The sequence below is a fragment of the Furipterus horrens genome, unplaced genomic scaffold, assembly GCF_987537825.1.
Source record: "Furipterus horrens unplaced genomic scaffold, mFurHor1.1.pri manual_scaffold_5, whole genome shotgun sequence".
NCBI classification, from domain to species: domain Eukaryota; kingdom Metazoa; phylum Chordata; class Mammalia; order Chiroptera; family Furipteridae; genus Furipterus; species Furipterus horrens.
Window position 1 is genome coordinate 202503119 of NW_028327175.1, and position 25072 is coordinate 202528190.

At 65.1% G+C, this 25072-nt stretch overlaps 3 protein-coding genes across 3 annotated transcripts in view; 2 read left to right on the forward strand and 1 right to left on the reverse strand.

Moving 5' to 3' along the window:
- JAKMIP3 (Janus kinase and microtubule interacting protein 3) overlaps positions 1 to 5863 on the forward strand; it is a 51282-nt gene extending 45419 nt beyond the window's left edge. The window contains exons 22-24 of the mRNA XM_090278804.1: positions 650 to 691; positions 1178 to 2164; positions 5049 to 5863. Coding sequence (XP_090134930.1) covers positions 650 to 691; positions 1178 to 1345 — 210 coding nt within the window. The 3' untranslated portion in view covers positions 1346 to 2164; positions 5049 to 5863. The remainder of the gene's footprint in view (positions 1 to 649; positions 692 to 1177; positions 2165 to 5048) is intronic.
- Positions 5864 to 8001: 2138 nt separating this feature from the next.
- On the forward strand, positions 8002 to 20695 carry DPYSL4 (dihydropyrimidinase like 4). Its single transcript, XM_090278792.1, has 14 exons — positions 8002 to 8198; positions 10972 to 11060; positions 11578 to 11762; positions 13606 to 13770; positions 14499 to 14560; positions 14649 to 14729; positions 15433 to 15501; positions 15799 to 15919; positions 16622 to 16778; positions 17073 to 17214; positions 17814 to 17984; positions 18367 to 18546; positions 19532 to 19697; positions 20371 to 20695. The coding sequence occupies exons 1-14, from the start codon at positions 8160 to 8162 to the stop codon at positions 20460 to 20462; spliced, it is 1719 nt and encodes a 572-aa protein (XP_090134918.1). The 5' UTR covers positions 8002 to 8159; the 3' UTR covers positions 20463 to 20695.
- A 2221-nt stretch (positions 20696 to 22916) lies between these two features.
- Positions 22917 to 25072, reverse strand: part of STK32C (serine/threonine kinase 32C) — a 34551-nt gene continuing 32395 nt past the window's right edge. The window contains exons 10-12 of the mRNA XM_090278807.1: positions 24874 to 25005; positions 23973 to 24040; positions 22917 to 23025 (exon numbers count right to left, since the gene is read on the reverse strand). Of these exons, the coding sequence (XP_090134933.1) occupies positions 22917 to 23025; positions 23973 to 24040; positions 24874 to 25005 (309 nt within the window). The remainder of the gene's footprint in view (positions 23026 to 23972; positions 24041 to 24873; positions 25006 to 25072) is intronic.

A 25072-nucleotide genomic window follows, 5' to 3' on the forward strand; every position in this document is an offset into this window, starting at 1 on the left:
CTCTGTATTCTACCTAAAGGAGCTCTGGGTTTCCATGCACTTGGGTCAAGGCCCGCTCTTCTTTGGTCCAAACTGCTCTGGTCCTCCCCCAAGCCCCACACGCTGTGAAACGTCCTCAGGACGTTGCTTGTACTTTGTCACTGACAATGGGGCTGTCAGGAGTGCGGGTGCCCGGCTTCCACAAGACTCTCTCTGTGTTATTAGCCAGTGAGCACTGTCACTGTCAGTTCTGGTGACAGGCCCAAGTGGCCAGTCACCCCGCAGAGGAGGAAGCTGAGCCCCTGAGAGGTAAGGTGACCGGCGGAGGCTTGCTCGTGCTGGGGACGCCCCAGGAACGTGGCCTCCCGACGGTCACCCGCAGCCCTGCCTCTAGCCAGCACGAGGTCCCCAGAGTCTGTCTCTAGGTGGTGGCAGCATGTCACTCAGAACTAGGGGGTCCCTCCAGCCCCCCGAAGCACGGTCCTTGCACTACTGGACGCCCACACGCCAGGACGGCTCCTGAGCCCCAGCCGACCCCTGTCTTGTTCTGTCTGTGGCCATGTTATTTCCTGCCAGAAGTACTACAAACTCTTTTCTCTTTCTTTCCCTCCATGTCTCCACCCTCCCCTTCCTTTTCAGTTTCTATTTTTGTTCTTGTTTTTCTCCTTAGCTTTTATTCTCTGGTCCTAGCTCGCCCGGGCGCCCTGACCTGGTGAGTATGTCATCGGCGAGGGTCCCACTCTGCCCCTGCCCAGCAGCCCAGGACCCTCAGCCGACCCTGGGGCCGGGGTTCCAGGGGCCTGACATTGTCGGGGTGCACTCGGCGCTTGCCTTCCCCGATGATGGGGGCCTGTGCATACCCCGAAAGCTCGCGACGCGGTGTTCCTCTGTGTCCAGGGCATCGGCGCTGGCGGAGCACAGCTGTCACGTTCTTGGTCTTTCCCCCGTGCTGTTGGGTATGAGCTCGAGGCAGGCGGGAGATTCGTGTGGGAGGGCCAGCTTCCCCGACGAGCTGGCTTTCGGTCCCAACCCCCTGTGGAAGCCGACCACCACCTCCTCCTAAAATAGCACGAGAGGGTCTCTGTCCGAGGCCCCCGCCCAGGAAGCCCCTGGGCGCCCACCCCGAGGCCTCACCCCTGCAGCCCTTTCGCGGTCACAGAGCTGCCTGCGTAATGAGTCCATGTTTCTGTCCTTCCAGCCCCCCAGGGAGCCAGACCCTGTGCCTCCAGCTGGACCAGAGAGCAGCAGGTGCCCAGGCAGCAAAGCGAGACAGCCCGTGTCATCCCTGAAGGCCTGGGAGGCTCTGCTCTGTGCGGGCCCCTTCCTGCCGAGGAGGAGGCAGAGGGGGGCGCTTGAGTGGCTCTAAGCGGCAGCCCGAGAGCTTGTTTCCCAACTGGGCTCCTCAGGCAGAGGCCTGGCCGCGCTGCTGGACCTTGGAGTCCCTCCTTGGGGCACCGCCCCCCAATCCCGGCTCCACGGATGCGTGAGTGCCCTGCTGTGCAGGAGCAGAGGGCGCGTCCCCAAGCCTGCACGCCTGCCTGCCTGGCTCCCGCAGCAGCTGTCGCACGGTCGCAGAGGAAGAGCCTCAGACAAACGCAGGCGCCCCACGGAACGACAGAATGAAGGCTGTGGCCACTGCCATGGTGACCTGCGTCAGGGAAACCAGAACAGGTCCCTGGATGTGGCGAGGAGGGTCTCCCTGTGCCACCACAGACTCTGGGACTCCCTCTCTGGGGTCCCAAGCACTTACTGATGGACACGTCACCGTGCCCCCCTCGTGTGTGATGCTGTCACCGTGGGCACAGATGGAGCGTGGCCACCGCTCCGTGCCATCACCACGGCCTCCTGACCCCGCCTGAGATGTGAGGGTCCTGTCTGAGCCACGCCAGGAGCCTGGGGGACCGGAGCTTGATGATGATGACCGGAAGTGGGACGAGATGGAATGGGCCCCCTGGAGAGAGGCCTGACCCCTCACACCCTGGAGGCCACCCTAACTGTGCAGCCAGACCTCGCCGAGGCCCCAGGTGTCCGTCGCCACTGCCCGGAGGCCTCGGGCTGCTGGAGCCGAGGGCGAGTGAAGCTGCTCTGCCCGGACTCTGCCCTCCACAGCAAGGGGCGCCCCGGGTGAGGGCACAGCAGTGCACCTGGGAGCGTGGGGAGAGCCGGAGGCCGAGGCGGCGAACAGGTGAGGCCCTTCTGCACGGTACGGGGGCGGCACTTCCCGCTGCGGGCCTGGGGCCTTGCAGGGCACTCACCTCCCTCTGCCGGGCGGGATTCTGCCCTGCTGGACTCTGCTTGGTCCAGGGCGCCCCGATGAAGTGTGGGTCCTTCGCTGGGACTGCGCCGAGGGTCTCTATGGGTGGGCGGGGCCGGGGGGCAGCTGCCCCTCCTGGGTCTGTTGCTCCCAGCTGTTCCTGTTTGGTTTGAAAGTGTTTGCGAGCTTCCCAGATAAGCAGAGCTACACGGGAAGGTTTCCAGCCCCTTCTCCGTTGTCCTCAGAGCTGATGATATGCATCTGAGTGGGTTATTTGGGGGTCCAGGACACAGGTAGGGGTGGTGTTTGGGGACAGAGAACACAGGTCCCACCCACCTGGACCTCTGCCAGCGAAGCCTGTGTGGGGACCCGGCTTCCTGGTGTCCTGTGCGTCTCTGGGACCCCCAGCGGGGCCGTGGGGCCGGCCTTGGCTCCGCCTGCTGTGGAAGGAAGGGGCTGCTCCGTCCGGTGCCAGCAGCTCTGTGTTTCCCAACAGCCAGAGCCTGGCGGGAAGTCCTGGCTCACACACGGCTGCGGGGCCTGTCTGCGGGCTCCGTGTGACCGAAATCAGAAGGTTGTGCCCTGGCCCGTCTGCATGGGTCCATCTGCACGTGTTATGATGGGCGTCCTGCCTCTGCAGCTCCTAATGGGGCTCTGCCATCCTGGTGGCCCCCACGTCCCTCCCCTGTCCCTCCCGGTGCTATGAAGTGAGCGGTCCACGGCCTTGGTTTGAGGCACATCCCCATCCGTGGCTACCTCCCCTCAGCACCGCTCAGTGTCAAAGTGACACCGGAGCCTCCCTCTCCTAAATGAAGAGGAGGCTTTGGTTGCTGGCGGCCATCCTTGTCAGGACAGTGCCCGTCACAGGGCAGGTGTCTGTCCATGGAGCTCTGCTGGGGGACCATCTGCGTACTTAGAAGTTGGGTTTAGATGCTCAGACCACAGCAACCCACAGCACGCTCCCCACCTTTGCTGGCTGAGAAACCTGTGGGTGTCTGACGTTTGTGACCCCAGGGACCTTGCCATTGACCCTCCCCCCTGCCCAGGGGCAGCTCCAGGCCGCCCTCCTTGTTAGAAGGCCCTTCCTGGCTGCTCCAGACATTACAAATGGAAAAGGCAATAAGGAAGAGTTGCTGCCTAACACAGCCTTTTCCCAAGTAATGAGATGAACATGGGCTGGAAACGGGGCAGCTCCCCTGGGCATCGCGAGGAAGGTTGAGACCTCAACTTCTGCATGCGGCTCCATGCGTGGGGCTCACGGTCTCGCCTTTGTGGCCCCGTGGCCTCCCGGGAGGGGTCGTTGGCATCTCCTGGGCATAGGCTCAACCGTGGCCTGGGAGGTGTCCCTCCAAAGTAAAGCTTTTGTCTTCACTCTCTTCCAGAGGAAAGCACCCGTGGGTAAAGCCAATGTTAGTGGGGTTCCTTCCCACTGAGGCCTCGGGCCCACAGCCCAGGGACGCCTCCCGGCACTTGGACGCGGCCGGCAGCCGGCACTTCCGTGGGCCTCACGCCTGGATGGCCTGCAGTGGTTGCTCTCAGAACTGAAGAAGTTGCAAGGGGTGCTTGTGCTTGTGTGTGAGCAGGTGTGCATGTGTGTGCATTTGTGTGCATGTGCACTCACGTGCTCAGCCAGAAGACTGTGCACAGGAATGGAGCTCTTTGGGGTACTTAGAAGTCAGCCTGCAGCCAGGTGCTAACGGAACTCACAACATCGTATAAAAGGAACCAAAGTGCATCCCCGGGAGGCTGAGGAAGCATTAGGTTCATTTTCCATTTGTGTCGGAAGAAACGGTCACCGCTGGTGCGGTGGCGCCCAGTGCAGGCTGGAGTCCCGTGGTGGAGCCGGGAGGCATTTGTAGGACCAGATGGATGGGCTCCTCCCGGGTGACTGCACGGCGCTGCTGGCAGCGCTCCGCTCGACGCGGGAGCCAGGGCAGCCACCTCTGCTGCTGTTCAGGCTGCACTGACTCTCTCACGGGGACAAGGCTGGGGCCAGGTCGCCGCTTCTCTCGCTGAGACTGGGGTGGGCGCTGGTTTCTCACGTCAGAAATCTTGCCGGACTCCCCGTGCAGTTCCGTTTCGTCCTAGTGACGGTGCCGGCCTGGCACCTCTGCTGTGCTCAGCAGCGACCGGCAACAGTGGCCCTGCATTCGTGAAAGCCTCCCCGGAGGCTTGGGTGAACTGATCGAAGTGTGAGGGACGTGACCCAGGTATCCAGAGGCACCCCAGGGTCCTGGCCCGGGCACGCCTGCACAGGAGCAGCAGCCACATGGGTGGCCGGCTGTTCAGGAGCTGCAGACACGAATGTGAAACTCAAGGTCACATCCCTGTCTCCTTGGATTGTGACAGCTTTGCATGTTGTCTGACCGTCTGGGGTACTTCCTACACCAACCCACTCACCCCAGACACTGAATCACAGCCTGTCACTCAGAAAGGGCACACGACACAGGAGAGAGAAGTGTGTACGTGTGCTCCGATGCAGAGAAACGTGTTATTGCATGTATGTGGAAAGTGTGAGCGAAGGGAAGAGGGAATGACCCAACGACTCCTTTATCGACATTCCAGGCCCCAGATGGTTGGCAGCCCTGCCGTCCATGGAAAGCACACGCTGAGGCGCAATGTCCCGCGTCCTCCTTAGACAGCATCACGCTTGGTCATGGCTCAGAGTCCCTGCTCCATTGATCAGAAAATTCAGCGTTTCAGGGCTGGGCTTTTGCCGCAAAGGCAACGGAGCGCTTGTCGCTGATCCTGCCTGTCTGGGGTGCATCTGAAGAGCTCAGGTGTTCTGAACAAGGTGCATTTTCTAAATTGCCAGGTGTACCTTTGATTCAGGGCCAGGGGCTCTTCAAACCGGGGGCGTCTGTGTGCACATGCTTCGCTCCTTCGTGGACCAAGAGGAGGCCCCGGAGACGCTGCCAAATATGCCGACTGTGTAACCGGAACCGAGCCGCCAGCAAGCCTGCAGCCCACAGCTGTCCCGTGTCACACTGCGTGCGCATGCCCAGAGCAGAGTCCTGTGTGGAGCGCAGCTCGCTTGCTGGCACGGATGTGTGTGCACCTCAGTTCTGTGGCCTGGGTGCCAGCTGCTGGAAGATGGGGCACTTCCTTGAAGTGCTCTGCCCGCACGGGGCCCCGAGCCTTCAGGATGCCCCGCGTGCCTTACATGGCTGGGGTGCACCAAGCGCGGAGTCGGGGAGCAGGGTTGCGGGACTGGGTCCGAGGCACTGTCACGACAGCCTGCATTTGCCGGCCCCCCGTCATCGGAACGTTAACGTGGGCTGTGTGTTTTAACACAGTAATGAACTTACGTTTAGGCTCAGGAAACCAAGTTGTTGTACAAATATGTATCAAATCATATATTTGTTTACTGTATATTTTTTAAGAGCTTTATTGTAAATTTATGCAAAAAAAGGAGCAGGACTTTTTCCTCACGGCAGTGTGCTAGCTGGTATGTGCATTCCCTGACCAACTCAATAACGCGCCCTACCCACGTGATCTGTTCACTGGCCTGAAGTAGGTTTGTATGGTTGTCAGCCACAGAATTTTACACCTATTTTTGTATTGTGATTCCGACGATATATATATCAGAGAATTTTTACTCATTTGTAATTTATTGTACAGTTTTAATAAAAATTGTTATACATCTTAAAATAGCAATGTGCTCCTCACAAGGCATCAAAGCTGGGCCTCTTTAGCCACCTCTGTGCCTGGGTCAGCACTGACGCAAACCTCTTCCCACACCAAGGGGGGAACGTGGGCCTGCTGCCCACTGGAGAGGGGCCGCAGGCGTCTCCCCTGCAGCCTCCGGCGCAGGGCAGGCCTCCTCCTGTTGCTGGTTATTGAGCAAGAAGCAGGAGAGAAAATTCAAATAATTTAGAGAAGTGGAAGAATTCTGCAAGTGAATAAGAATGCCTGGCAGCAGATGCACACCCAGGTGAGTAAAGGTGCTTCATCGGTCGCTTGGGGGGTTGGAAACCAGGAGGGGCGGGGCATGGGAGAGCGCTCACAGCTCTGCCACGTGGGCGCTCAGTCAAGGACTCCAGAGCCCGCAGGGACCTGCTGTCCAAACCGATGCTTTGAGGTGCCGCCTGCACCAACGGGATGCAAAGGCTGGGCCCTCTTGTCCTTGAAAGTCAGTCTGCGGGACTCCCCAGTGACAGCCTCGCCCTGTGATGCTGGGCGAGCTGAGTGTCCTGCCTCCTCCCCCTGAACCTTGAACTTGGCTTTGAGAGCAGTCAGGAGCAGCTAGCGTGGCGCCTGCCCCCCAACTTGTAGATGTTTGGAGTCAGAGTCTCCCTGCCTGTTGTGGGACCCCCTCCACGGGGTCTGGTACGCAGCTGCGGCTCCGATACACTGTGGTTGCCCCTGTGCCCAGTCCTCCCTCGCCCTGCTACTGGCTTGAGCGGGAGGTGGGAACCCACACGCGCCCCGGAGAGCAGCTACGCTTCGCTGGGACAGAGCAGGACGCGCACCCTGGGCCCAGGCCCAACACATCAGCACTCCCTGCATGGACAGCATTAGTGCTTCGCAGCCGCCAGGCTAGGGCGGACTGGAGTCGGGGTTGGGGGTGGGGGGGGGTGGCGAGCAGAGCGCTAGGCCCAGGTCTGCCCCGCCCAGAGGCTGTGCCCAGACCCCGCTGCAGGAGGCTCCGGGACCTCCACTCCTTCCCTGCCCCTGCCATGGCCACTCGCCGACCGCTGGGTCCCGCGGAGCCTCTGCCCGCATTCCTGGGGACAGTGGGCACAGGCAGCCCTCGGTCCGGCCCAAGCTTGGCGAGGTCTTCCGCTGCGTGGAGGACGCCTTTGAGAACAAGACCCTGCAGCTGGAAGCCCTGGGTGGCAGCCGCCGGGGCCCTGGGCCGGAGAGCCCTGCTGCGGGCGGACCACACAGGGACTCGGGGACTGAGAGCCAGGTGCAGCCGGGCCAGCTGGGCACGAGCGGCCGTCCGTGGCCCAGGCCGGCGGCCCACAGCAGGTAGTGGTGCAGGGCGGAGGCTATGGGCGGCGGGGCCAGTGTGAGGGGGTGTGGACCCCAGGCTCCCCCAGGCGCCGCATGCCCACACCCGGAGGCTGCTGGGGGTGCGGGCGGCGAGAGCGCATCCTTTTCCCAACTCCAACTCCTCCGAGGGGACACGGGGCTGGAGACACGGGGCTGGAGGCGGGGCCTCCCTCTACCCGACTGGTCGAGTCAGGGTCTGTGGCTCCTCTGTCTGTTTCGCTATCCACCTTCACCCCTCCCCCACCCAGCCCCGACCGGCCTTGGCCTCTGGCGCCCAGGTTCTGGGTCTCTGGCGCGTCTGGGCTCTGGACAGCTGCTTCTGGGTGCCTCCCTCCGTCTCAGTGTCTTCCGATTTTTTGCCCCCTCCCTCCTGCCCCCAAACTTCGTGCGCGGGTTGTAGCGCTGGCTCGCTGGGAGGTGCCGCCACCGCCCTGTCCTGGGTCTCCGACCCCGACCGGCTTATCCTCGAAGGAGCTGGCTCTGGCCAGAGACCCCTTCCTGGACAGAGTCCGGCTCCCAGAGCGCCTGGACCTGAACTTGGGATTGGGTTCCACCCCCGCGGACCTCTCCCACCCTCCTCCCAGGCGCAGAATTCGCACGTCACGTGCGCCAGCTCAGCTTGCAACGCCCCGCCCCCTCCGCACCCCGGCGCCCGCGGGTCAGCGCAGTGGCCAGGGTGGGGGTCCCGGGAGGTGAGGGACAAGAGGGAGGGAACTGAGCTCGGCAGGGGCGGGACTGGAATGCAAATAAGAGGCCGGGGGCGGGGCCGGGGGCGGGGCCTGGAACGCAGCCCCACGGACTCGCGCGCTCTCACTCTGACACCCAGCGCCCCCACGTCCAGGCCTGGCTCTGCGCGTACCCCACCCCCTGCCCGGCGCTAGAGGACCCCCACCCCGGACCGCCCAGCCCGACCCACCGGAGGAGGAGAATGTCCTTCCAAGGCAAGAAGAGCATCCCCCGGATCACGGTGAGCCCCTCTCCCGGCCCGCTCCTCCCAGCGCCCACCGCCTCGGCCTCGCCAGGCCCCGCCTTCCGGACCCAGCCCCGCACGAGCCTCTGTCCGGTCTCTGGCCCTTCCCGGACTGGGATCTCCTCGAGGGCCGCCCCGACCCATTTACGGAGCCAGGCGCGCAGGCCCCGGGCCCTGCTGGCTCCCTGGGACCTCCACTCAGCCTGGGGAGGGCGCGGGCCAGGCCCTGCTCTCCAAAGCGCAGATGCGCCTCCGTCCCCGCGGGGGTCAGCGGGGAGCCGTGGATCCGGTCTCGGACTCCGCCTCGGGCCGGCAGTGGGACGCGGCCCTTTGTTGGAGCCGCTGTGGGCAGCGCAGCCACCCCCAGGCAGCGCAGCGGCGTTGGGAACTCTTGTTCCCTCCGAGACAAAGCGGCTGCCCCAGCAGCTCGGCCGGAGCCCCTGGCAGCCCGGCCGGAGCCCCTGGCAGCCCGAACCGAACCCCTCCGTGAATCCGGGGTTCGGAGACGCCAGCGAGGGGAGGCGAGCTCACTAGTTGCAAAGAGGGTACCCCCATCCCTCGCGGGAAGAGACCCCCCCTAACACCCACAGGCATCAGTGGGGGAGGTCAGACCATCCACCCTTCGCTGCCAGGAGACAAAGCCGACCCTCCAGGCGCCTGGGCGCCAGCTGGACGGCGGCGGTGGGGTGGGGGAGGCGGGGGTGCAGGCGGCCGGTCCGACCCAGCTCTGCACTCGGCCTCTGTGGGAGGGCGGTGGGTGGGTGGGGGTACCCACTCCCTTCCTGAGATACCCAAGGCCAAGGAGCCCTCTCCTCCGGCGCAGGAGGGTCCCGCCTGATGCTGGCTGGCTGCGGGAGCAGGGGGTGGGCAGGAAGACCCCTTCCCAAGGGGAGGTCTTGGGCAAGGCAGCTGGTTTAAGGGAACCCCCCATCCTGAGCATTGCACCCCATCCCAACTACATCCCTCTCTGAGTTCCAAACCCAGAGTCTGAGTCCAAATACCTGAAAACTGTGCATGCGGGGGGAGGGGGGGTGCAAGTCTCTTCCTAACTGGGGAGAGGGGTGATGTGTGAATTTCATGCCAGTTTTACAAGGCGTGACATTTTTTTGTTATTCAGCCAATGTAAAATGTAAAACTACTCGCTCTGGGCTGCGTGAGGAGGGGCTGCGCTTGCCTTCCGTAGACTAGCTGGGAGGTTTTGCGTGGGGATTCTGAAGGGCACCTAGGGGTCGGTAAGAACAGAGACTAACGCGGTGAGGCTCCGGAGTGCTGGCTTGCCTGGAAGGCTCCCAGAGCTCTTGCTGACTGCACTCAGGGCCTCGTCTGGGCATCAGGCTGATGGCGCGGAAGGAGCCGGAAGCCCTGGCTGGAGCTCTGGCCAGGCCTCTGGGGGCGGCGGGCACCACGTTCCCACAGGCCGAGTGGCAGGCAGCCTGGAGGAAGGGCCCTCCACCTCACCAGCCTACACTCTGTTCCCCCCTCTGCCGTTCTCCCCGAGGTCCAACCCTCACCCCGACAGCGATCCCGCCACACCCCACTTTGTCCCGACATCTGGTGGGTGCTTAGAAGGCTTTATGGATCAGCCCCTGCCCAGCGCCCCCGCTCCATGCTGTGGGGCGGACCCACACGAGCGGGCCTTGCTCCCTGACACGGGGTTCATCTGCTTGCGGTGTCTCCAGGCAGCACCAGCACCTGGGTTAGCCTGGGGCCATCCTGGCCCCTCACCCCCATAGCCGCTTCCCCAGGAGCCTCTCGGGGGTCCCCCTCTCCAGCCCTGTCATCCTGGCCTGAGGACCCTCCTCTCACCCAGCAGCCTCAGAAACCACCCACGTGATGGGCCTGTTTCTGTCTAGCTCCGCGGTTCTGTGCGGAGCCCACGTGACCACTGCAGAACACCCGTCAGGCCACGCTAACCCTGCTGAGGCTCCACGTCTCCATGTGGCCACCAGGCACGCCCCTCCCCCTCCGGTCCCTGGGCCGCTCACCCCTCCCCAATGTTTCCAGCCCCCAGAGCCCTCCTGTGTTTTATGTTAGTTCAAACTCTTCCTGCCGCAGGACCTTTGCACGGGCTGTGTGGCCTCCGGCATCAGCCCCTCAGACGGGCCCTCCTCCATCCCCAGGTCCCCAAGCTACCACAACTCCTCATCATCCATCATGTCATCCTCTTTGTCTTCTTGTGTTTGTCACAGTTGGGTGGCCCTGTGTGTGATTTCTCTGAGGCAATGGGGGGTGGGGCGGGGCTGGAAGAGGAGGGCAGCCCTTGCGGGCGCAAACACTGGGACACCGCTCACAGCCGCCCCCAGCCTGGGTGCGGGGTTCGGTGACGGACTTGAGGGTGTGAACGGAACCCGTTTCCTTGCAGCGCTCTCACTAATGTTGGCTTTTTCTTAACAGAAGGGGGAGCCCGTTCCCCTGCACATCCTTGCGCCTTGGTTGGGGGCTTACTGACCATTGGGAGCGGTGGGAAGGGGGTGGCTGTACTGGGGGTGCTGTGTGAGGGCCTGGGGGGGGCTCTGTGGGTTGGGAGGGGCCGGCAGTTGCTGGGGTCGTGCCTGGGGGTGCCGGGTGGGCGCGGGGTCCGTAGGAGTGGGGGAGCCGCCTCGGCCGCCGCTGCCTCTGCCCCATCCTTTCGGACGGCAATGCGGCTGGCTCTTCTGCTGGGTTTTGCGTGTACAGATTATGCCCGAATGTTTCAGTCGCAAATCCAGAGATGTCGCTGGGGAACTCCATTCGGAGGAAACTGAGCCACTTTTCTGTGTGTTTGCCACAGAGCGACCGCCTTCTGATCAAAGGCGGGAAGGTTGTGAACGATGACCAGTCCTTTTACGCCGACCTGTACGTGGAAGACGGGCTGATAAAGTAAGTTTCTGCCCAAAGCGCCTCCCCAGGTGACAGGGTGTGCGCCGATGGCACGTTACCCAGGACGTGGTACTGGGAGATCCGCATCAGTGCGCCCCCTTTTCCGGGGCCTTGTTCCCGGCCAGCAGCCGTCGCCCGGGCCCCGGGGGATGGGACTGTCGCCCGTCAGCTGTGAGGCCTCAGAAGACAGGACAATGATGTCCACACTTCTTGCATCATTGCAGCCTCGGTGTGACCCAGGGCTCACGCCCGTTAGCTTCCCTGCTTGTCGGTGTCCAGCCTGTCCAGCCAGTGGTCAGCGAGGGGCATGCGGACACCCCAAGGCTGCGGCGCACGCACGGGGCTGGACCCCCAGGGCGGCCGTCCGAGCCACTTTGCGGGGTGTCTGCAGGTGTCCAGGGAGCCCTGGCCGTGCGGCCCTCTTCCTCAAGGACAGGCGCCTGGACACACGCCTCCGGCTTTGCCGCGTGCTGCTCGGGACTCTCTAACCGGCAACATCTCTCTTCGTTGCATTCAGACAAATTGGAGAAAACCTCATCGTCCCGGGCGGCATCAGAACCGTCGATGCCCACGGCCTGCTGGTCCTTCCGGGGGGAGTCGACGTCCACACGAGGCTGCAGGTGCCCGCCCTGGGCATGACCCCGGCCGACGACTTCTGCCAGGGCACCAAGGCAGCCCTCGCGGGAGGGACCACCATGATATGTGAGTGTCCCGATCGGGGCAGCCTCTGTCCCCTGCCTCGGTGCTCTGTCCAGGTGTGTGTGTGGCAACTGGGGTTTCCCTCAGTCACATTTCCCTATGTCATGTCCCAGTCGCGAAGCCCGGGAGTGCCGTCCCTGGTCACCCCGATGTTTCACGCTGGCCACTCTGCTTGGCCAGCTCTGGGATGCCCCTGGGGTTCCACTGAGGCAAGTGGGTGAGGGCTCCGTCACGTATTATTTCCTGGGAGGCCGCAGCTGGCCAAGGACCAGGCTTGGAAACCCCGGAGGCTTTGGACAAGCGAGGGGCCGCGTCCCCGGAATGTCTGCTCCTGAGCCTCACACCTCGGAAGCCTGGGGGGCGGCAAGTCCCTGCCTGTGCCAAGGAGAGTTAGAGACGGATGCTGTGTTCTTAGGAAAAGGAGACAGAAACTTAACTGTTAGCCTGCCAACAGCCGCCAGAGGTGCTGCTTCCCTAAGCTGGCTCTGTGCCAGCCCACGTGCTGTCCTTGTGAGGCCCTGTGGGCTCAGAGGAGCTCAGAGGAGCCCGTGCGCCTGCTCACGCCGGGAACTCGCTCTCGGGGAGCTCAGGAGCCAGGGCAGGGGACAGGACCTGACCCCGGGCCCAGCCCCTCCCCTCACGGCCCCGCACGCTGCACCAGAGACCTGGTCTCGCACACGGTTGGACCCCGCTACCCTGAGGTCTGGCCGTGCGACCTCAGGAGCAGCCAGATTTCATGTGTCACACTTGCCTCACCTGTCAGGTGGGAGGAGGAAGCGAGCTCGTGCGTGCAGGCTGCCTGGTGACAGGGACGCTCAGTGACTGCCGCCCCAGGACAGGCTGCGCCAAGGACTGTGGCTACATCACACAGGTGGTCGGCCATTGTCAACACCGTGGTTGGTTGGTTTACTCGACCACAGAGTGGAAAAACTCACGATCGCCCACCTTCTGGTCTGACTCAGAAGACGGGTCATGTCAGGCCATGGCTCGCGGCGGTCTCTGGGGGCCCCGGCCGGCCAGGGCACCTCCATGCTTGTCGCCACCTGCTCCCGCCCGTGCCGAGGCATCGCACCCGCTGCGAGGAGTCGCCGTGGGGACGGGGAGAGACTGCAGGCACGGAGCTGGCTTCTGCCGGGCCATCTGCTCCCTCCACCTGCCAGCCCCGGGCAGGAGCTGCGAACGGCCGGCAGGGCGGGATAGGCGCCCCTCCCGTGGGGTCCTGGCCTCTCCATCTGAGCTGTGGGAGCAGGCGGGGCCCACGTGAGGGCTGTGCTGGGGGCGGCGCGGCCCCTGCCAGTGCCCTAGGGAGGTTGTGCCATCCCGTTGGCCACTGCACCCCCAGCTCTTTCCCTCACCCAGGGGGGGTTTGGGTGGGATGGACTTTGGACGTGCTGTTGGCAGGTGGGGGGGTTGATGGTGCTGTGGCGGTGTGCGCCCCCAGTTCCCCCAGGGGATGGTGGCACTGAGGTGTGTGCAGCAGGGAAGGCCCAGGGAAGCCAGTCCCACCCGTTCTGGGCAGGCTCCCAGGCCCAGCACCGTGGACAGCGGCACCCTCCCTGCCCGACCACCGGGGGGGCACCTGCGTTGCAGATTAAGGGCCTTAGCTGCCACTCATGCTCTTGGGGGAACGAAGTGGGTGGGACCTGGAGCTGGTCTCTCTGCTCAGAGAGGCTGAGGGGGGGCCATTGCCTCTGGACAGAACCGATGGGCAGATGCACAGCAGTGTGAGCCCTGACGAGGTGCCTGTGGGCCCCGCTCTGCACCTCGTCTCTCGGGAGCACGACCTCCTTGGAGGCTGAGATCGTTCCTGGGGGCCGGGGCTCAGCCGACTGTGCTGCCCCCGCAGTGGACCACGTGTTCCCCGACGTGGGTGTCGGCCTGCTGGCAGCCTACGAGCAGTGGCGGGAGCGCGCCGACGGCGGGGCGTGCTGTGACTACTCCCTGCACGTGGACATCCCCCGCTGGCACGAGAGCATCAGGGAGGAGCTGGAGGCCTTGGTGAAGGACAAAGGTGAGTGGCCCTGGCGGGGCCGGGTGGCTGGACTCCACACCCCCTGACCCGGGGCGGGTGGCCAGGCATCGGGGGCAGCTGGACAAGGGTCTCTCGAGGGTCTTCTATTTTCAAACGATCCAGACCAGGGTCCTCTGCCCCCGTGTCTGGGGACGCTTCTGTAACTGTCCTCGTCACAGCGGTCGCGGCTGCCCCTGCGTGACCCTTGACGCTTGGTCATGGGTGAAGGCAACGTGCTGTTTGTTTTCCTGGCAAATTAAGACCCTTTTAGAAGGAGAAGGTGTCGGCCCCTCACACGCTGCGGCCGCCTGTGCTGAAACGGCCAGTCTGTCATGAAGGGTTAACCTTTTCAGCGGAAGTCCTGAAGCTGAAACCACATCAAGGTTTCGTGGTGGATTTGGGCAAAGTTGGAGGGCATCAGAGAGGGCACAGCGGTCCTGGGGGGTTCATGAGAGGCTTCGCCTGCGTTTGCTGCCAGGGAGCCATTGGCCCCCGGGCCCAGGGCAGGAGGAGCGGTAAGGGGGTGCTGGGCTGACTGTCCTCTCTCACCACTTAATTGGTGAGTGTAGGTGGGACTGGTGCCCGAGGGCCACCGTGTCAGCTGGGAAGACAGGCATGGGAGAAGGCCACCCCGCCCCAGCCCCTCTGAGACGGGGGAGCAGGGAGGCTCCCAGGCATGGCCCCACCCCCGATGGTGGAGCGTCTGACCCCTCCTGCCTCTCCTCTAGGTGTGAACTCCTTCCTGGTCTTCATGGCATACAAGGACAGGTGCCAGTGCACCGATGGCCAGGTAAGGGCCGTGCCCAGAGGAGGGGACGGACAGGCGTCCCGCGGGCGGCTCCTGGGAGAGACGCAGCCCCACACCCCTCTCTCCGCAGATGCATGAGATCTTCAGCATCGTCCGGGACCTCGGGGCCCTGGCCCTAGTGCACGCAGAGAACGGCGACGTTGTGGCGGAGGTGCGCGGGGCTGCCCGGGGCGGGGCTACGGGCCAGGTGACCCCTGGATGCCAGGAAGTGAGCCCTTAATCCTACAGACCGGGGGGGTGAATATTGAACATATTCAGTATGTAGTTTGCCCAGGGTCAAAGGTCAAGAAAGCAGGGAGTTAGGGGAGCCCAGGGGGCTTTCTGCTACAGCAGGTTTTTCTGTTGTCATCACGCTTACCAAAACTTTCTCCAAACCGAAACATTGCCCCAGAGGGCGGGGTGACGGGGACAGGGGCATCCGTGCCTCCTGGCCCCGGGCACAGGCCCCCTGCGGAGCTGGTCTTGTCTTTCCACTGACCACTGAGCACACGCGTGGGGCTAGTGCCTGCCCTTCAGTCACACCCGGGAGGTTCGGGGGCTGCTCCGGGGCCGGTGCAGAGCCCCCCATGCGCACCCAGCACGGCAGCCAGGCCTGTGGGGTCGTCACGGCCCCATGGTCAGGAGCCCTGTGACCTCGGGTGAGTCCCTTGACCTCCCTAGGCCCACCCTCGTCTGTAGTCCAGGGAGCCGCATCTCCACTCCGGTGTCCCTCCCGCACCTGAGTTCCCTGTGGTGGGCGGGGGGCCCAGACTCAGCTTGGGGAGCAGCCCCTGGGTGCGGAGCGCACGCCCCGGCGGAGGCTCCCAGGCTCTGGGACACCAGGGCTAGAACGGGCACCATGTCGGCTTCTTCAGGAGCAGAAGCGGCTGCTGGAGCTCGGCGTCACCGGCCCCGAGGGCCACGCGCTCAGCCACCCCGAGGAGGTAGGCGCTGTGCCCGCCGCGTGCTCCCAGCACTGACTGCACCCCAGGTGCCACCTTCCCCTGGGGCTGGGTCCCGGCTTTGTGGCCTGGCATCTGTCCCCTCACCCGGCACGTGTCCCCTGTGACCGCTGGTCACCCTAAGCTCGGTGCCCGAGGCTGAGGAGGTGGCATGGCCAGGCCCGGGGCACTGCATGGGGCCTCACCCACCCCGGGGCGGCCCCGCTGGGCCCACATCTGTGGGGGCTGCCCGGGGCAGGAGGCCCCGCGTGGCCTGAGCCTCCCTGTCCCTGTCCCCAGGTGGAGGCCGAGGCTGTGTTCCGTGCCGTCACCATCGCCAAGCAGGCCAACTGCCCCCTGTACGTCACCAAGGTGATGAGCAAGGGCGCAGCCGATGTGGTGGCCCGAGCCAAGCGCAGGGGTGAGTGCTGGGCCTGGACCCCGATGCTGGGGAGGGCCTCAGGGGTCAGGGGTCACATTCACCCCCCCCCCCCAAGCCCGGCTGGCTTCACTGAGGCTCCGGGTAGGGCAGGCCCCACTGAGCAGCAGCCTATCCCTGGCCAGCCCCCTCCCCGAGGGAAGGACTCCAGGGTGTGGCCCTGTGGCCTGCGGGGGTGCTCCCTGTCCCTGTGTGACCTGGGGGGTCTCCCATCTTGTCGGAGCAGCAGCTGCTCACCAGGGGGCCAGGAAGCCAGGAGTGGGCCTGTCGCCCTCAGGTCAGTGACAGACTGCTGAGCGGGGAAACCGTGCCCAGCTGACCCCACCTGGGGCCCACGTTACTGTTTGCCAGCATCCGGGAGCTGAGGTGCACATCCTGAGAGCTGGGGTGCTCTCTGCACACAGAGCGCCCACACAGCTGCGAGGCAGGGGGTAAATAAGAAGACCTGGGTCCATGCAGACGGCAGGGCAGACGGGGAGGGGATGGGGCCTCGCTGCAGCCCGTGGCCCAGTGCAGTGCCCGGCAGGCCTGGCCCCACACGGCGCGTGGGACAGTGGCCGGTGCCCGGGAGAGGGCACAAGCTGTACAGGATCGGAACGTGGGGGCTGTGTGAGGCTCAGGGCTCTGGCCTGCTCGGGGCCGGGGGGGTGCAGGCTGGGGGTCTCATCCGTGGCCGCCCGGCAGGTGTGGTTGTGTTCGGGGAGCCCATCGCCGCCGGCCTGGGTGCTGAAGGCTCACACTACTGGAGCAAGAACTGGGCAAAGGCCGCAGCCTTCGTGACCTCGCCCCCGATCAACCTGGACGCCACCACTGCAGACCACCTCGCTGCGCTGCTGTCCAGGTGACAAGCTGCCGTGGGGGCCCCAGGGTGGCTTGCATGCGCCATGCCCGGCACGACCTCGGCCTGCAGGCGGCGCCAGCCTCTCCCCCACAAACCTGGCCGCACCTCCCACCAGAGCATCTACCCTGCCCTGCCCCGCCCCCACCTGGGATCCTGGCTCCACCCAGCACCAGCGTCACTGACACTCCATGGCACCCATGAGCGTGTGCTGGCCTGGGTGGGCGTGAAGCCACATGGCTCCCTGGCTCAGGAAGGCCAGGCGCCTCTGGGCTCCCGTGACCCATTTGTTCTCAGCGGGGACCTCCAGGTGACCGGCAGTGCCCACCGCACCTTCACCACTGCCCAGAAGGCCGTCGGCAAAGACAACTTCACCCTCATCCCCGAGGGCACCAACGGCGTGGAGGAGCGCATGTCGGTGGTCTGGGAGAAGTGCGTGGTGAGTGAGCCCCAGGGCCTGGCACGTCTGCCAGACCCAAGCCGGCCGCGTCAGGGACCGCGGGCTCATCAGAGCGGGGAGCTCTGGGCCGGGAAGCCCCCCGCGTGCAATGGAGTCGAGCCTGTGGGCCTCAGAGGGTCGCCCCCAGCCCTGCAGCCGGGCCCTGCCCCTGATCCTCATGTCACATCTGTGCAGATGGCTGAGGGCACGTGGGACCCTCCAGAAGGCATTACGCTCTGTGGTGCTGGTGGTCCCTAAGGAGGCCTGCGGGCTCAGACGCCCACCTCCCTCAGAAAGCCCTGCCTGGCGTCCTCTGTCCCCAGCACCTCAGCCCCCGCCCTTCCCCAGGCCTCCTGGCCATCCGGGGAGACAGTCGGTCCCTCAGGGGACACAGACATCATGGCGGCTTCTCCGTTTACCCACGAAGTGGGCACAGAGACCAGCCTTTGGGCACAGCAAGGCTGAGAGGCTGGTGGGCTACATGGACCCGTGGATTTGCGCACCCTGGGAGTGTGAGCTAACGCCCCTCACTGCCTGGGCACAGGGCCTCGATGTCCCCATGGGGCCGAGACCCCTCAGCTCGCCTTCTTGCTCCCCAGGCCTCGGGGAAGATGGATGAGAACGAGTTCGTTGCGGTGACCAGTACAAATGCGGCCAAAATCTTCAATTTTTACCCAAGGAAGGGGCGGGTGGCTGTGGGCTCCGACGCGGACCTGGTTCTGTGGAACCCCAAGGCCACGAAAATCATCTCCGCCAAGAGCCACAACCTGGTGAGAGAAGACAGGTCCCCAGGCCAGGGTCAGGGTGGGGCGGGGGCCCAGCAGCCTTCCCAGGGGCTCCGGGGCCGCCATCGGGGCAGCTTCACCCATCTCAGTGGGGACACGAGGCCAGGACATCTGTCCAGACAGGGCGGCGGAATGCCACACGCCTGCTTGCCCCCATGGCAAGTCACCTCGCTCAGACTCATCTCGTGTCCTTTATCCTGAAACACAAGGCTCAGGGACAGGCGCCGGAGGTCCCGGCCGGCTCCTGCTGGTTCTGGCCTGCCGAGGTGACTGCCCCCATCAGACACTGGCACACATGGCCCCTGGGGCGGTGACAGCCCGAGGGGTGTCTTGGGGGTGGTGCTGGACCACGGCCCTGCCTCCCCAGAACGTGGAATACAACATCTTCGAAGGCCTCGAGTGCCGAGGGGTCCCTGCGGTGGTCATCAGCCAGGGCAGGGTGGTGCTGGAGGACGGGCAGCTGAGTGTCACCCCCGGGGCCGGCCGCTTCATCCCCCGGAAGACATTCCCCGACTTTGTCTACAAGAGGATCAAGGCGCGCAACAGGGTAAGGCACCCCGGGGGGCGCGGCAGGAGTTCTCAGCCCTGCCACGTGTCCTGGAGGTTTCTGCCCCTGGTCAGCCCTGCCCCCCGCCACCCCCAGCAGTCGGGGGAGCAGAGCCGGCCTGCTCCGGGCTGGGTTGCTAGCCAGGCCCTGTCTATGAGGTCGCAGACCCAGCTTCTCATATAGCCAGGCACAGAGAGGGGATGTCTGAGGCGGAGCAGAGCTCAGACCAGGGCTCCCCGTCATACACCCAGGGCCATGGGTGGGGGGCTGGGCTCGGGCCCAGATTCCTTGTGACCTGATACCTCACGGTGACTCTCTGCGGCCCTGTGCCTCTGCCTGGGAGTGACCCCCAGGGCAGGATCTGGTCAGAGGTCCCTGCAGTCATGGGTCTGAACCATGCATCCTGGGGAGGCCCCGGCCGGAACATGAGCGCACCTGAAAGTTCTGCTCGTCCGTCGTGGTGGCTGCTGGGAAATGTGGCATTGGGAGCCGTTTTCAGGGCCTGCATCCCAGGGCTGCCTGCAGGCCCACACGGGGCTGTGTCAGAGCCGCAGGGCAGTGCAGCTGAGGAGGCAGCTGGGGGGGCTGGTCTCCGATCCCGAACTACAGCCTCCTCTGGGGGGCTGCCCTGGTCTTAGCAGAGCTCCTGTAGTGCAGGGCACGGCCTCTGGGGAGGGAGGTGTGTGCACACGTGTGTGCAGGTGGGAGGGGGAGGGAGGTGCATGCACACGTGTGTACAGGTGGGAGGGGAGGCAGGTGTGTGTGCACATGTGTGCAGGTGGGAGGGGAGGCAGGTACGTGTGCAGGTGGGAGGGGAGGGAGGTGTGTGCGCACATGCATGCAGGTGGGAGGGGGAGGGAGGTGCATGCACATGTGTGTGCAGGTGGGAGGGGAGGCAGGTGTCCGTGCACAGAGGTGGTAGTCAGGTTTTCGGCAGGAGCCCCTGCCCTCCAGCCGCCTCACGCCCGGCCCCCTTGACTCGCAGCTGGCAGAGATCCACGGCGTGCCCCGCGGCCTCTACGACGGGCCGGCCCACGAGGTGATGGTGCCCGCCAAGCCTGGGGGCAGCACCCCAGCCCGCGCGGCCTGCCCGGGGAAGATCTCAGCGCCGGCTGTGCGGAACCTGCACCAGTCGGGGTTCAGCTTGTCTGGTGAGTTGAGCCTGTGCCCGCAGGCGAGGGGCCCAGGGGAAGCCCTCCCGCCCCAGTACCAGCCCAGGGTGAGCGTGGGATGCCCGGTGGGAGTCCTGCTGCTCCAGGCCGTCGCAGCCCCGCCAGCCCCCCGTGGCGTGTGTGGCGCCGAAGGCCGGCTCTCCAGGGACACTGCGGCCTCGGAGCGCCAGCTGCCGGTCTCCGGCCTCTGCGTGCAGCGTGACAGGGCCTTCCGGAAGCTCTGAGCCCCGGGTTCTCCCTGCAGCCCAGAGCCAGACCCGCCCTCTCTTTCCAGCCCTTGGGTGCGGGCCAGACTGCTGCTCGGCAGGCGATGGTAACCTCTGCTCACTCCTGAGGACATGGGGCCGGGGCGGGGGGGCGCCCCCTTTGAAACCGCATCACACAGGGCAGCCTGAGACCCACTGGCCTGTGCCCCAAACCGACTTCCCCAGGGTGACCTTGACCTTCAGTCCCCTGCCTACTGCAAGCGCTGGCCTCACCGTCCTACACTTCCAAGGACTCGGTGGCAGGAGCACCTGCCCGTCACCTGGCCTCCCCAGCACGGCCACCGAACAGTGTCAGCGCCCACAGTGGGGGGTGGGGCTGCAATCCTGGCCTTTAGACACGGTCGGTCTGCGACCCTGCCCCACACCCGCACGCCCCTTCTCCGCAGGGTCCCAGGCGGATGACCACATTGCCAGACGCACAGCGCAGAAGATCATGGCGCCTCCTGGCGGACGTTCCAACATCACCTCACTGTCCTAGACGGCGTGGGATCCACTTGGGGTGCGAGCAAGCTGGCACCTTCGTCCTGGCAGGGCAGCCACGTGGGGCCTGCTCCCGTGTTAGCTTTCCCTCTGTCAAACTTTGAAAGGTGCTTAGCCTTCCCTTCTCCTCTCCAGAAACTCCTGTTTTGAGGGCTGGATCTGGGGAGGTGTCTGCCAGGGGCAGCTCCTGTTCTTGCCCTGGCCTGGGCGCACGGTGCCCCATGAAGGCAGCGCGGTCCGGGCCTCACAACACAGGCCAAGGTGCTGGGGTGTGCCCCTCCTCCCCGGGCCAGTCACTGCCCCCGAGCCCCGGCTCTGCTGCCTGCCTTCCTGCAGAGCAGCAGCCTATCCCCCCGGCCTCGGCCCAGGGAGCAGCGCCCCATGAGCTGAGCCCACCAGCGCTACTGGGACTTCAGGGACCCGCTGGGTACGGCACACAGTGCGGGCTTGCCACCGCGTCTGCGCACCCTTCCGAGGACCAAGCCTCTGCCTCTGTGGCCGCCCACCTCTGGGGAGTTTAGGACCTTTAGCTAGGACGCCCTCTGTTGTTGCGAACTGTGCAGTAGTTGACTAGGGAAGCGGTCCTGTGCGGTGAGGATACCGTGGCCGGGACCGCACCCTGCTGTAGCCCTGACCACAGCGCGGCCACCGGCCTGGTGGGGCCGGACCAATTAAAGGCGTCTGGGTTGGAAGCTGCCCCACTTCTCTGCCCCCTGCACCATCCCCCCTGGGAGTGGGTTCTGTGTCGGACCCCGGAGCCCTCTGGCTGGCTCCCAGCCTGGCGTTGTGCCGGACCTCAGGACCACCCACGGGGACAGCGCCGCTCAGCCTGGGCTGGGAGGGGACAGAGCTGGGTCTGAGCCGTGGGGAGGGGCCTGGGAACGGTGCCCCTGAGCCCAGGCCTGCAGGTCAAGGACAGCCCGGGAGACAGGTGGATGGGAGGACCTCTAACCACATCCTGAGCAGAAGGCTGGGGGTGGCATGGCCCTGAGCGCTCCTCCAGCAAGCAGCTGACATCTGGCACCCCGTCCATGGGCACACAGCCTGGGCCCTGCCCCACTCAAGGCCGAGCAACCCCCAGTTCTGATGCAGACCCTGACGCTAGGGTGCCCAGAACCTTCCAGAAGAAGAAACTGTTGAGTGACCCTGCTCAGCTTTTCTCATAAACATGGTTCTAGTTCTGTACCCCAGGGGTGGATGCCCCCACCCCAGAGCAGGACTCAGGGTCCCTGGGAAGACAAGCAAAGAGTCAGGTTGGCCCAGGGTAGCCCCATCTGCCCTGCGGGTCCCACCAAGCTCCCAGGGGGCTTCGTCCAGCAGAGCGGTTGGCTCAGTGAAGCCTCGGAGCCGATTCCCGGGGCTCCACAGAGGCCAATGTCCGTGGCACCGTGTCTGCTGCCCTGGTGGGACACCCCCATGTATGTCCCTGCCACCTATGAAGGGAGACGGGCTTAATGTCTCCTGGGGTCTCAGAACCACACAGATTTACATGGTCAAGCGAAACCCCACACCTCCCCCTGCTTCTTGCCCCTGACATCCAGAACTTTCTCTGGGGTCTGGGCCACACACGGCAGCCTGCAGTGCTGCCCACCTCTGTGCCCTGGCTCCCCCCGGGGACACTGGCCTGAGTCCCCCAGGTGGGCTTCTGCAGCGGTCCCCCCCGTGGCCTCGAGAGGGGGGCAGCAAGACTCCCCTCTGCCCTGCGCGCCTCCACCTCTACCTGGCTCAGCAGGCTCAGGCCAGACCGGTCCCGGTCCTTGTCCTTTCACTGCCCGGTGGGCACCACCCCTGCCCCAGCCCCCAGCTCCCAGGTAGAGACGCGCACCCACCCCAGCGCAGCAGGACTGGTCGGAGGGCTCACCGGCAGGAATGGCCCGACCGCCCAGGAGTGCAGGGCCTGGGAAGCCCAACTCCCAGGGGTCTGCCGTAATGTCAGGTAAACGTGTGCAGAAACACCGCAGAACGTGCCAGAACTTTTGTATTTATAAATCATCCTCACCCGCGGCCCATGACCCTCCCCTTCGATACACAAGAACCGCGGGCCCTGGCCACTCCCAAGCTCCGGGCAGCAAGCTCGCGGATGTCGGGCAGCTGACGGCAGGGCCAGGAGGCCAGGACTATGTACAGCCGAGAGGTGGCGAGAGACGAGGGTGCCTGTCCCGCCACGGGCCTGGCCTCTGTGGCCAGCCAGCAAGCGGGCTGGGAGGCCACCGGACAAACGTCACATGTAATCAGAGTCCCACGTGGCACCCCCTCCTTGTCCACCACACGGACACACCGATGTCCTCTTGTCACCAGGTACCTCCTGAGCCCAGTGGCAGCTCAGAGGTCAGGCTGTTCCAGGGGGAATGTGGCCAGGACATGGCAGAGCCGCCAGCCTGGGTCTGTGCTTGCTCAAATGGGGCTGCCCCCGCCGGTGGCCCTGTCCCTCGGCGGCCTGAGTCTCCAGCTGCTAGCTGCTCCCCGCCGAGGGACAGATGGGGCCGCACAGGGGCAGGGCGGAGCTCTCCTGGCCGTCGGCACCCCCGGGCTCCCTCTGCGGGTCCTGGCTCCTCTTCAGCCTGGCGGGGGGCACAAGGAGGGGTCCTGAGCAGCCTGCCCAGCAGTCCAGGGGCGGCTGGTCTGAGCACTCCAGGACGTGTCCCTCGGGACGGGGCTCAGGGCCCTGAACGTGGACCAGGGGCTGGGCGTCTCGCAGCCAGGCTGGCCCCGCAGGGAGCCGGCAGCAGCCGTGCCTCTGACCGCTCTGGGCCCTGGGGCTGGGAACAGCAGGGCGGGGCTGGGGGGGGTTCTCGGCTCATCACCAGCCAGGGGCTGAGGGAGGGCCGGTAGCACAGTTCTGGGGCCAGCAATTTTGGGACAGGGCTTTGCAGAGACCCTGGCTGAGCCTCACTCCCACCCAGGCCTCCGGCCTCCAGGATGGTGGTCCGTGTCCTAAACCAGTGCCCACCTGTCATCCTGGGCACTGAAGCAGGACAGAGCAGCCACCCACCTGCCCGCGCTCCGGGCCAGAGCCCACGGCCACCTCTGGCCAGGAGCCCTCAGCCTCCCCCTGCCTCTGCTTCCCCGGGCCCCGTGGCAGTGTGTTCTGTCCCTCTGCTGCAGACACGCCACAGCCTTTGTGGCCTGTGTGCCTCCCTGGCAGCCACAGCCATGGCCTTCCTGCCCCCCAGCCCCTGGCAGTCAGTGTTTGCTGAGTGAGTGAGCAGCTGATGGAGGGGTGGCAGCTGACATGCAGGCAGCCACCCGCCCTCGTTGGGGAAGTCCACGGGCGTCTCCCCCAAGATCCTGACCAGTGGCCCTAGCTTGGACTAAACATTCTGGAGGAGCCCCTCCCACAGGCACCTGAGCATGGACCCCTCCCCCTGCCTGCTCCCCCCCAGACCCATGGGTGCCGTGGGGCTGCTGGGGCTCAGGACTTGTGGGGCCAAGAAAACCTTGGCCCATTTCCCCAAATGCCTCTCTGTCCCCATCACCCCAGCCCACCCTCCCCGCCCCCCACACTCACTTTTCTCTGTTAAAAATCACAAAGTCCTGCTGGATCACATCCAAGTAGTCCTGAAGGTAGTCATTCTCCTGTTAGAGTGAGTCGCGGATGTCAGGGCCCCTCACCCCCTCGGTGGGGTCCCTCCCACCTGAGCCTGCGTCTCCTCCCATGGGGCTTTCTTCCAAAGCCTGAGCTCAGCCAGAGCAGCTGGGGGCTGGCACCTCCCAGGTTTCCCTTAGGCAGCCCGGCCCCACGGTGGACACTGACGTGGAAGGACGAGTCCATGTGACCAGACCTGGTGGGAAACCACCCCTGGCTGGGCTCCCTCCCCTCCCCCACTTCCTCCTGGGTCCTCCGGATCCCCGATCCCTTGTGCACAAAATCCCACCTCAGCATCTGCTTCCGGAGAACCTGCCCTAAGAAGCTCGTCACAGGGGCTGCCCCGAGAAGCCGATTCTCAGGACAGGACCAGAGTGGGGTCCCGCACTGGCCAGACGGACAAGGGCCCATCACTGTGCCACATCGCGTGTGAGCTGGGGGGCACGAGGGGCAGTGTGTGCTGGCCGCTGCCGCAGCTCTGCTGCGGGGGACAGGTGGGGCAGGGCGGCCACAGGACCAGGATCTGCAGGGTCATTGCTGGGCACAGGGGATGCCTCAGCGACAGGCTCAGGGCACTGGGACAGCAGCCGGGAGGGAGTGGGGGGCTTAGGGGGCAGTGGGGGGCCCACGGGGGAAGCGGGGGGTTCAGGGAGGAGCGGGCGGCTCACGGCGGAAGAGGGGCTGGACAGGAAAAGGCGGCAGGAAGGCCTCAGGACTTCGGGAGGACCACCTGCAGGGCTTGCAGGGCCCACCCCTGCCCTTCCCAGGGCTTTCGCGACGCTGTGACGTGGCGGGGACCCCGCGCCCCACACCCTGCACTCACGGACTGCGAGCTCTCCCTGCTGCTGTCCCGGGAGCGGCTCTTGGCCAGGCGCTTCTTCTTCTTGTGCAGCGGCCTCGACTCCAGGATCATCTCCTCCAGCTCGAAGGTGGGGTCGCAGTGCAGGCGGCCCTTCTGCGGGGGGCAGAGTGCCGAGCCACCTGCGGTGCCCCCTGAGGTCCCGCCCGGCCGCCCTGGCGCC

Excerpts from the sequence above, each read along its gene's own strand:
- DPYSL4 (XM_090278792.1), top strand. The coding sequence starts at position 8,160 with ATGTCCTTCCAAGGCAAGAAGAGCATCCCCCGGATCACG. Across the intron at positions 15,502-15,798 it reads CGCTCAGCCACCCCGAGGAG|GTGGAGGCCGAGGCTGTGTT; the intron begins GTAGGCGCTGTG and ends CCCTGTCCCCAG. Across the intron at positions 17,215-17,813 it reads TGGTCTGGGAGAAGTGCGTG|GCCTCGGGGAAGATGGATGA; the intron begins GTGAGTGAGCCC and ends CTTGCTCCCCAG.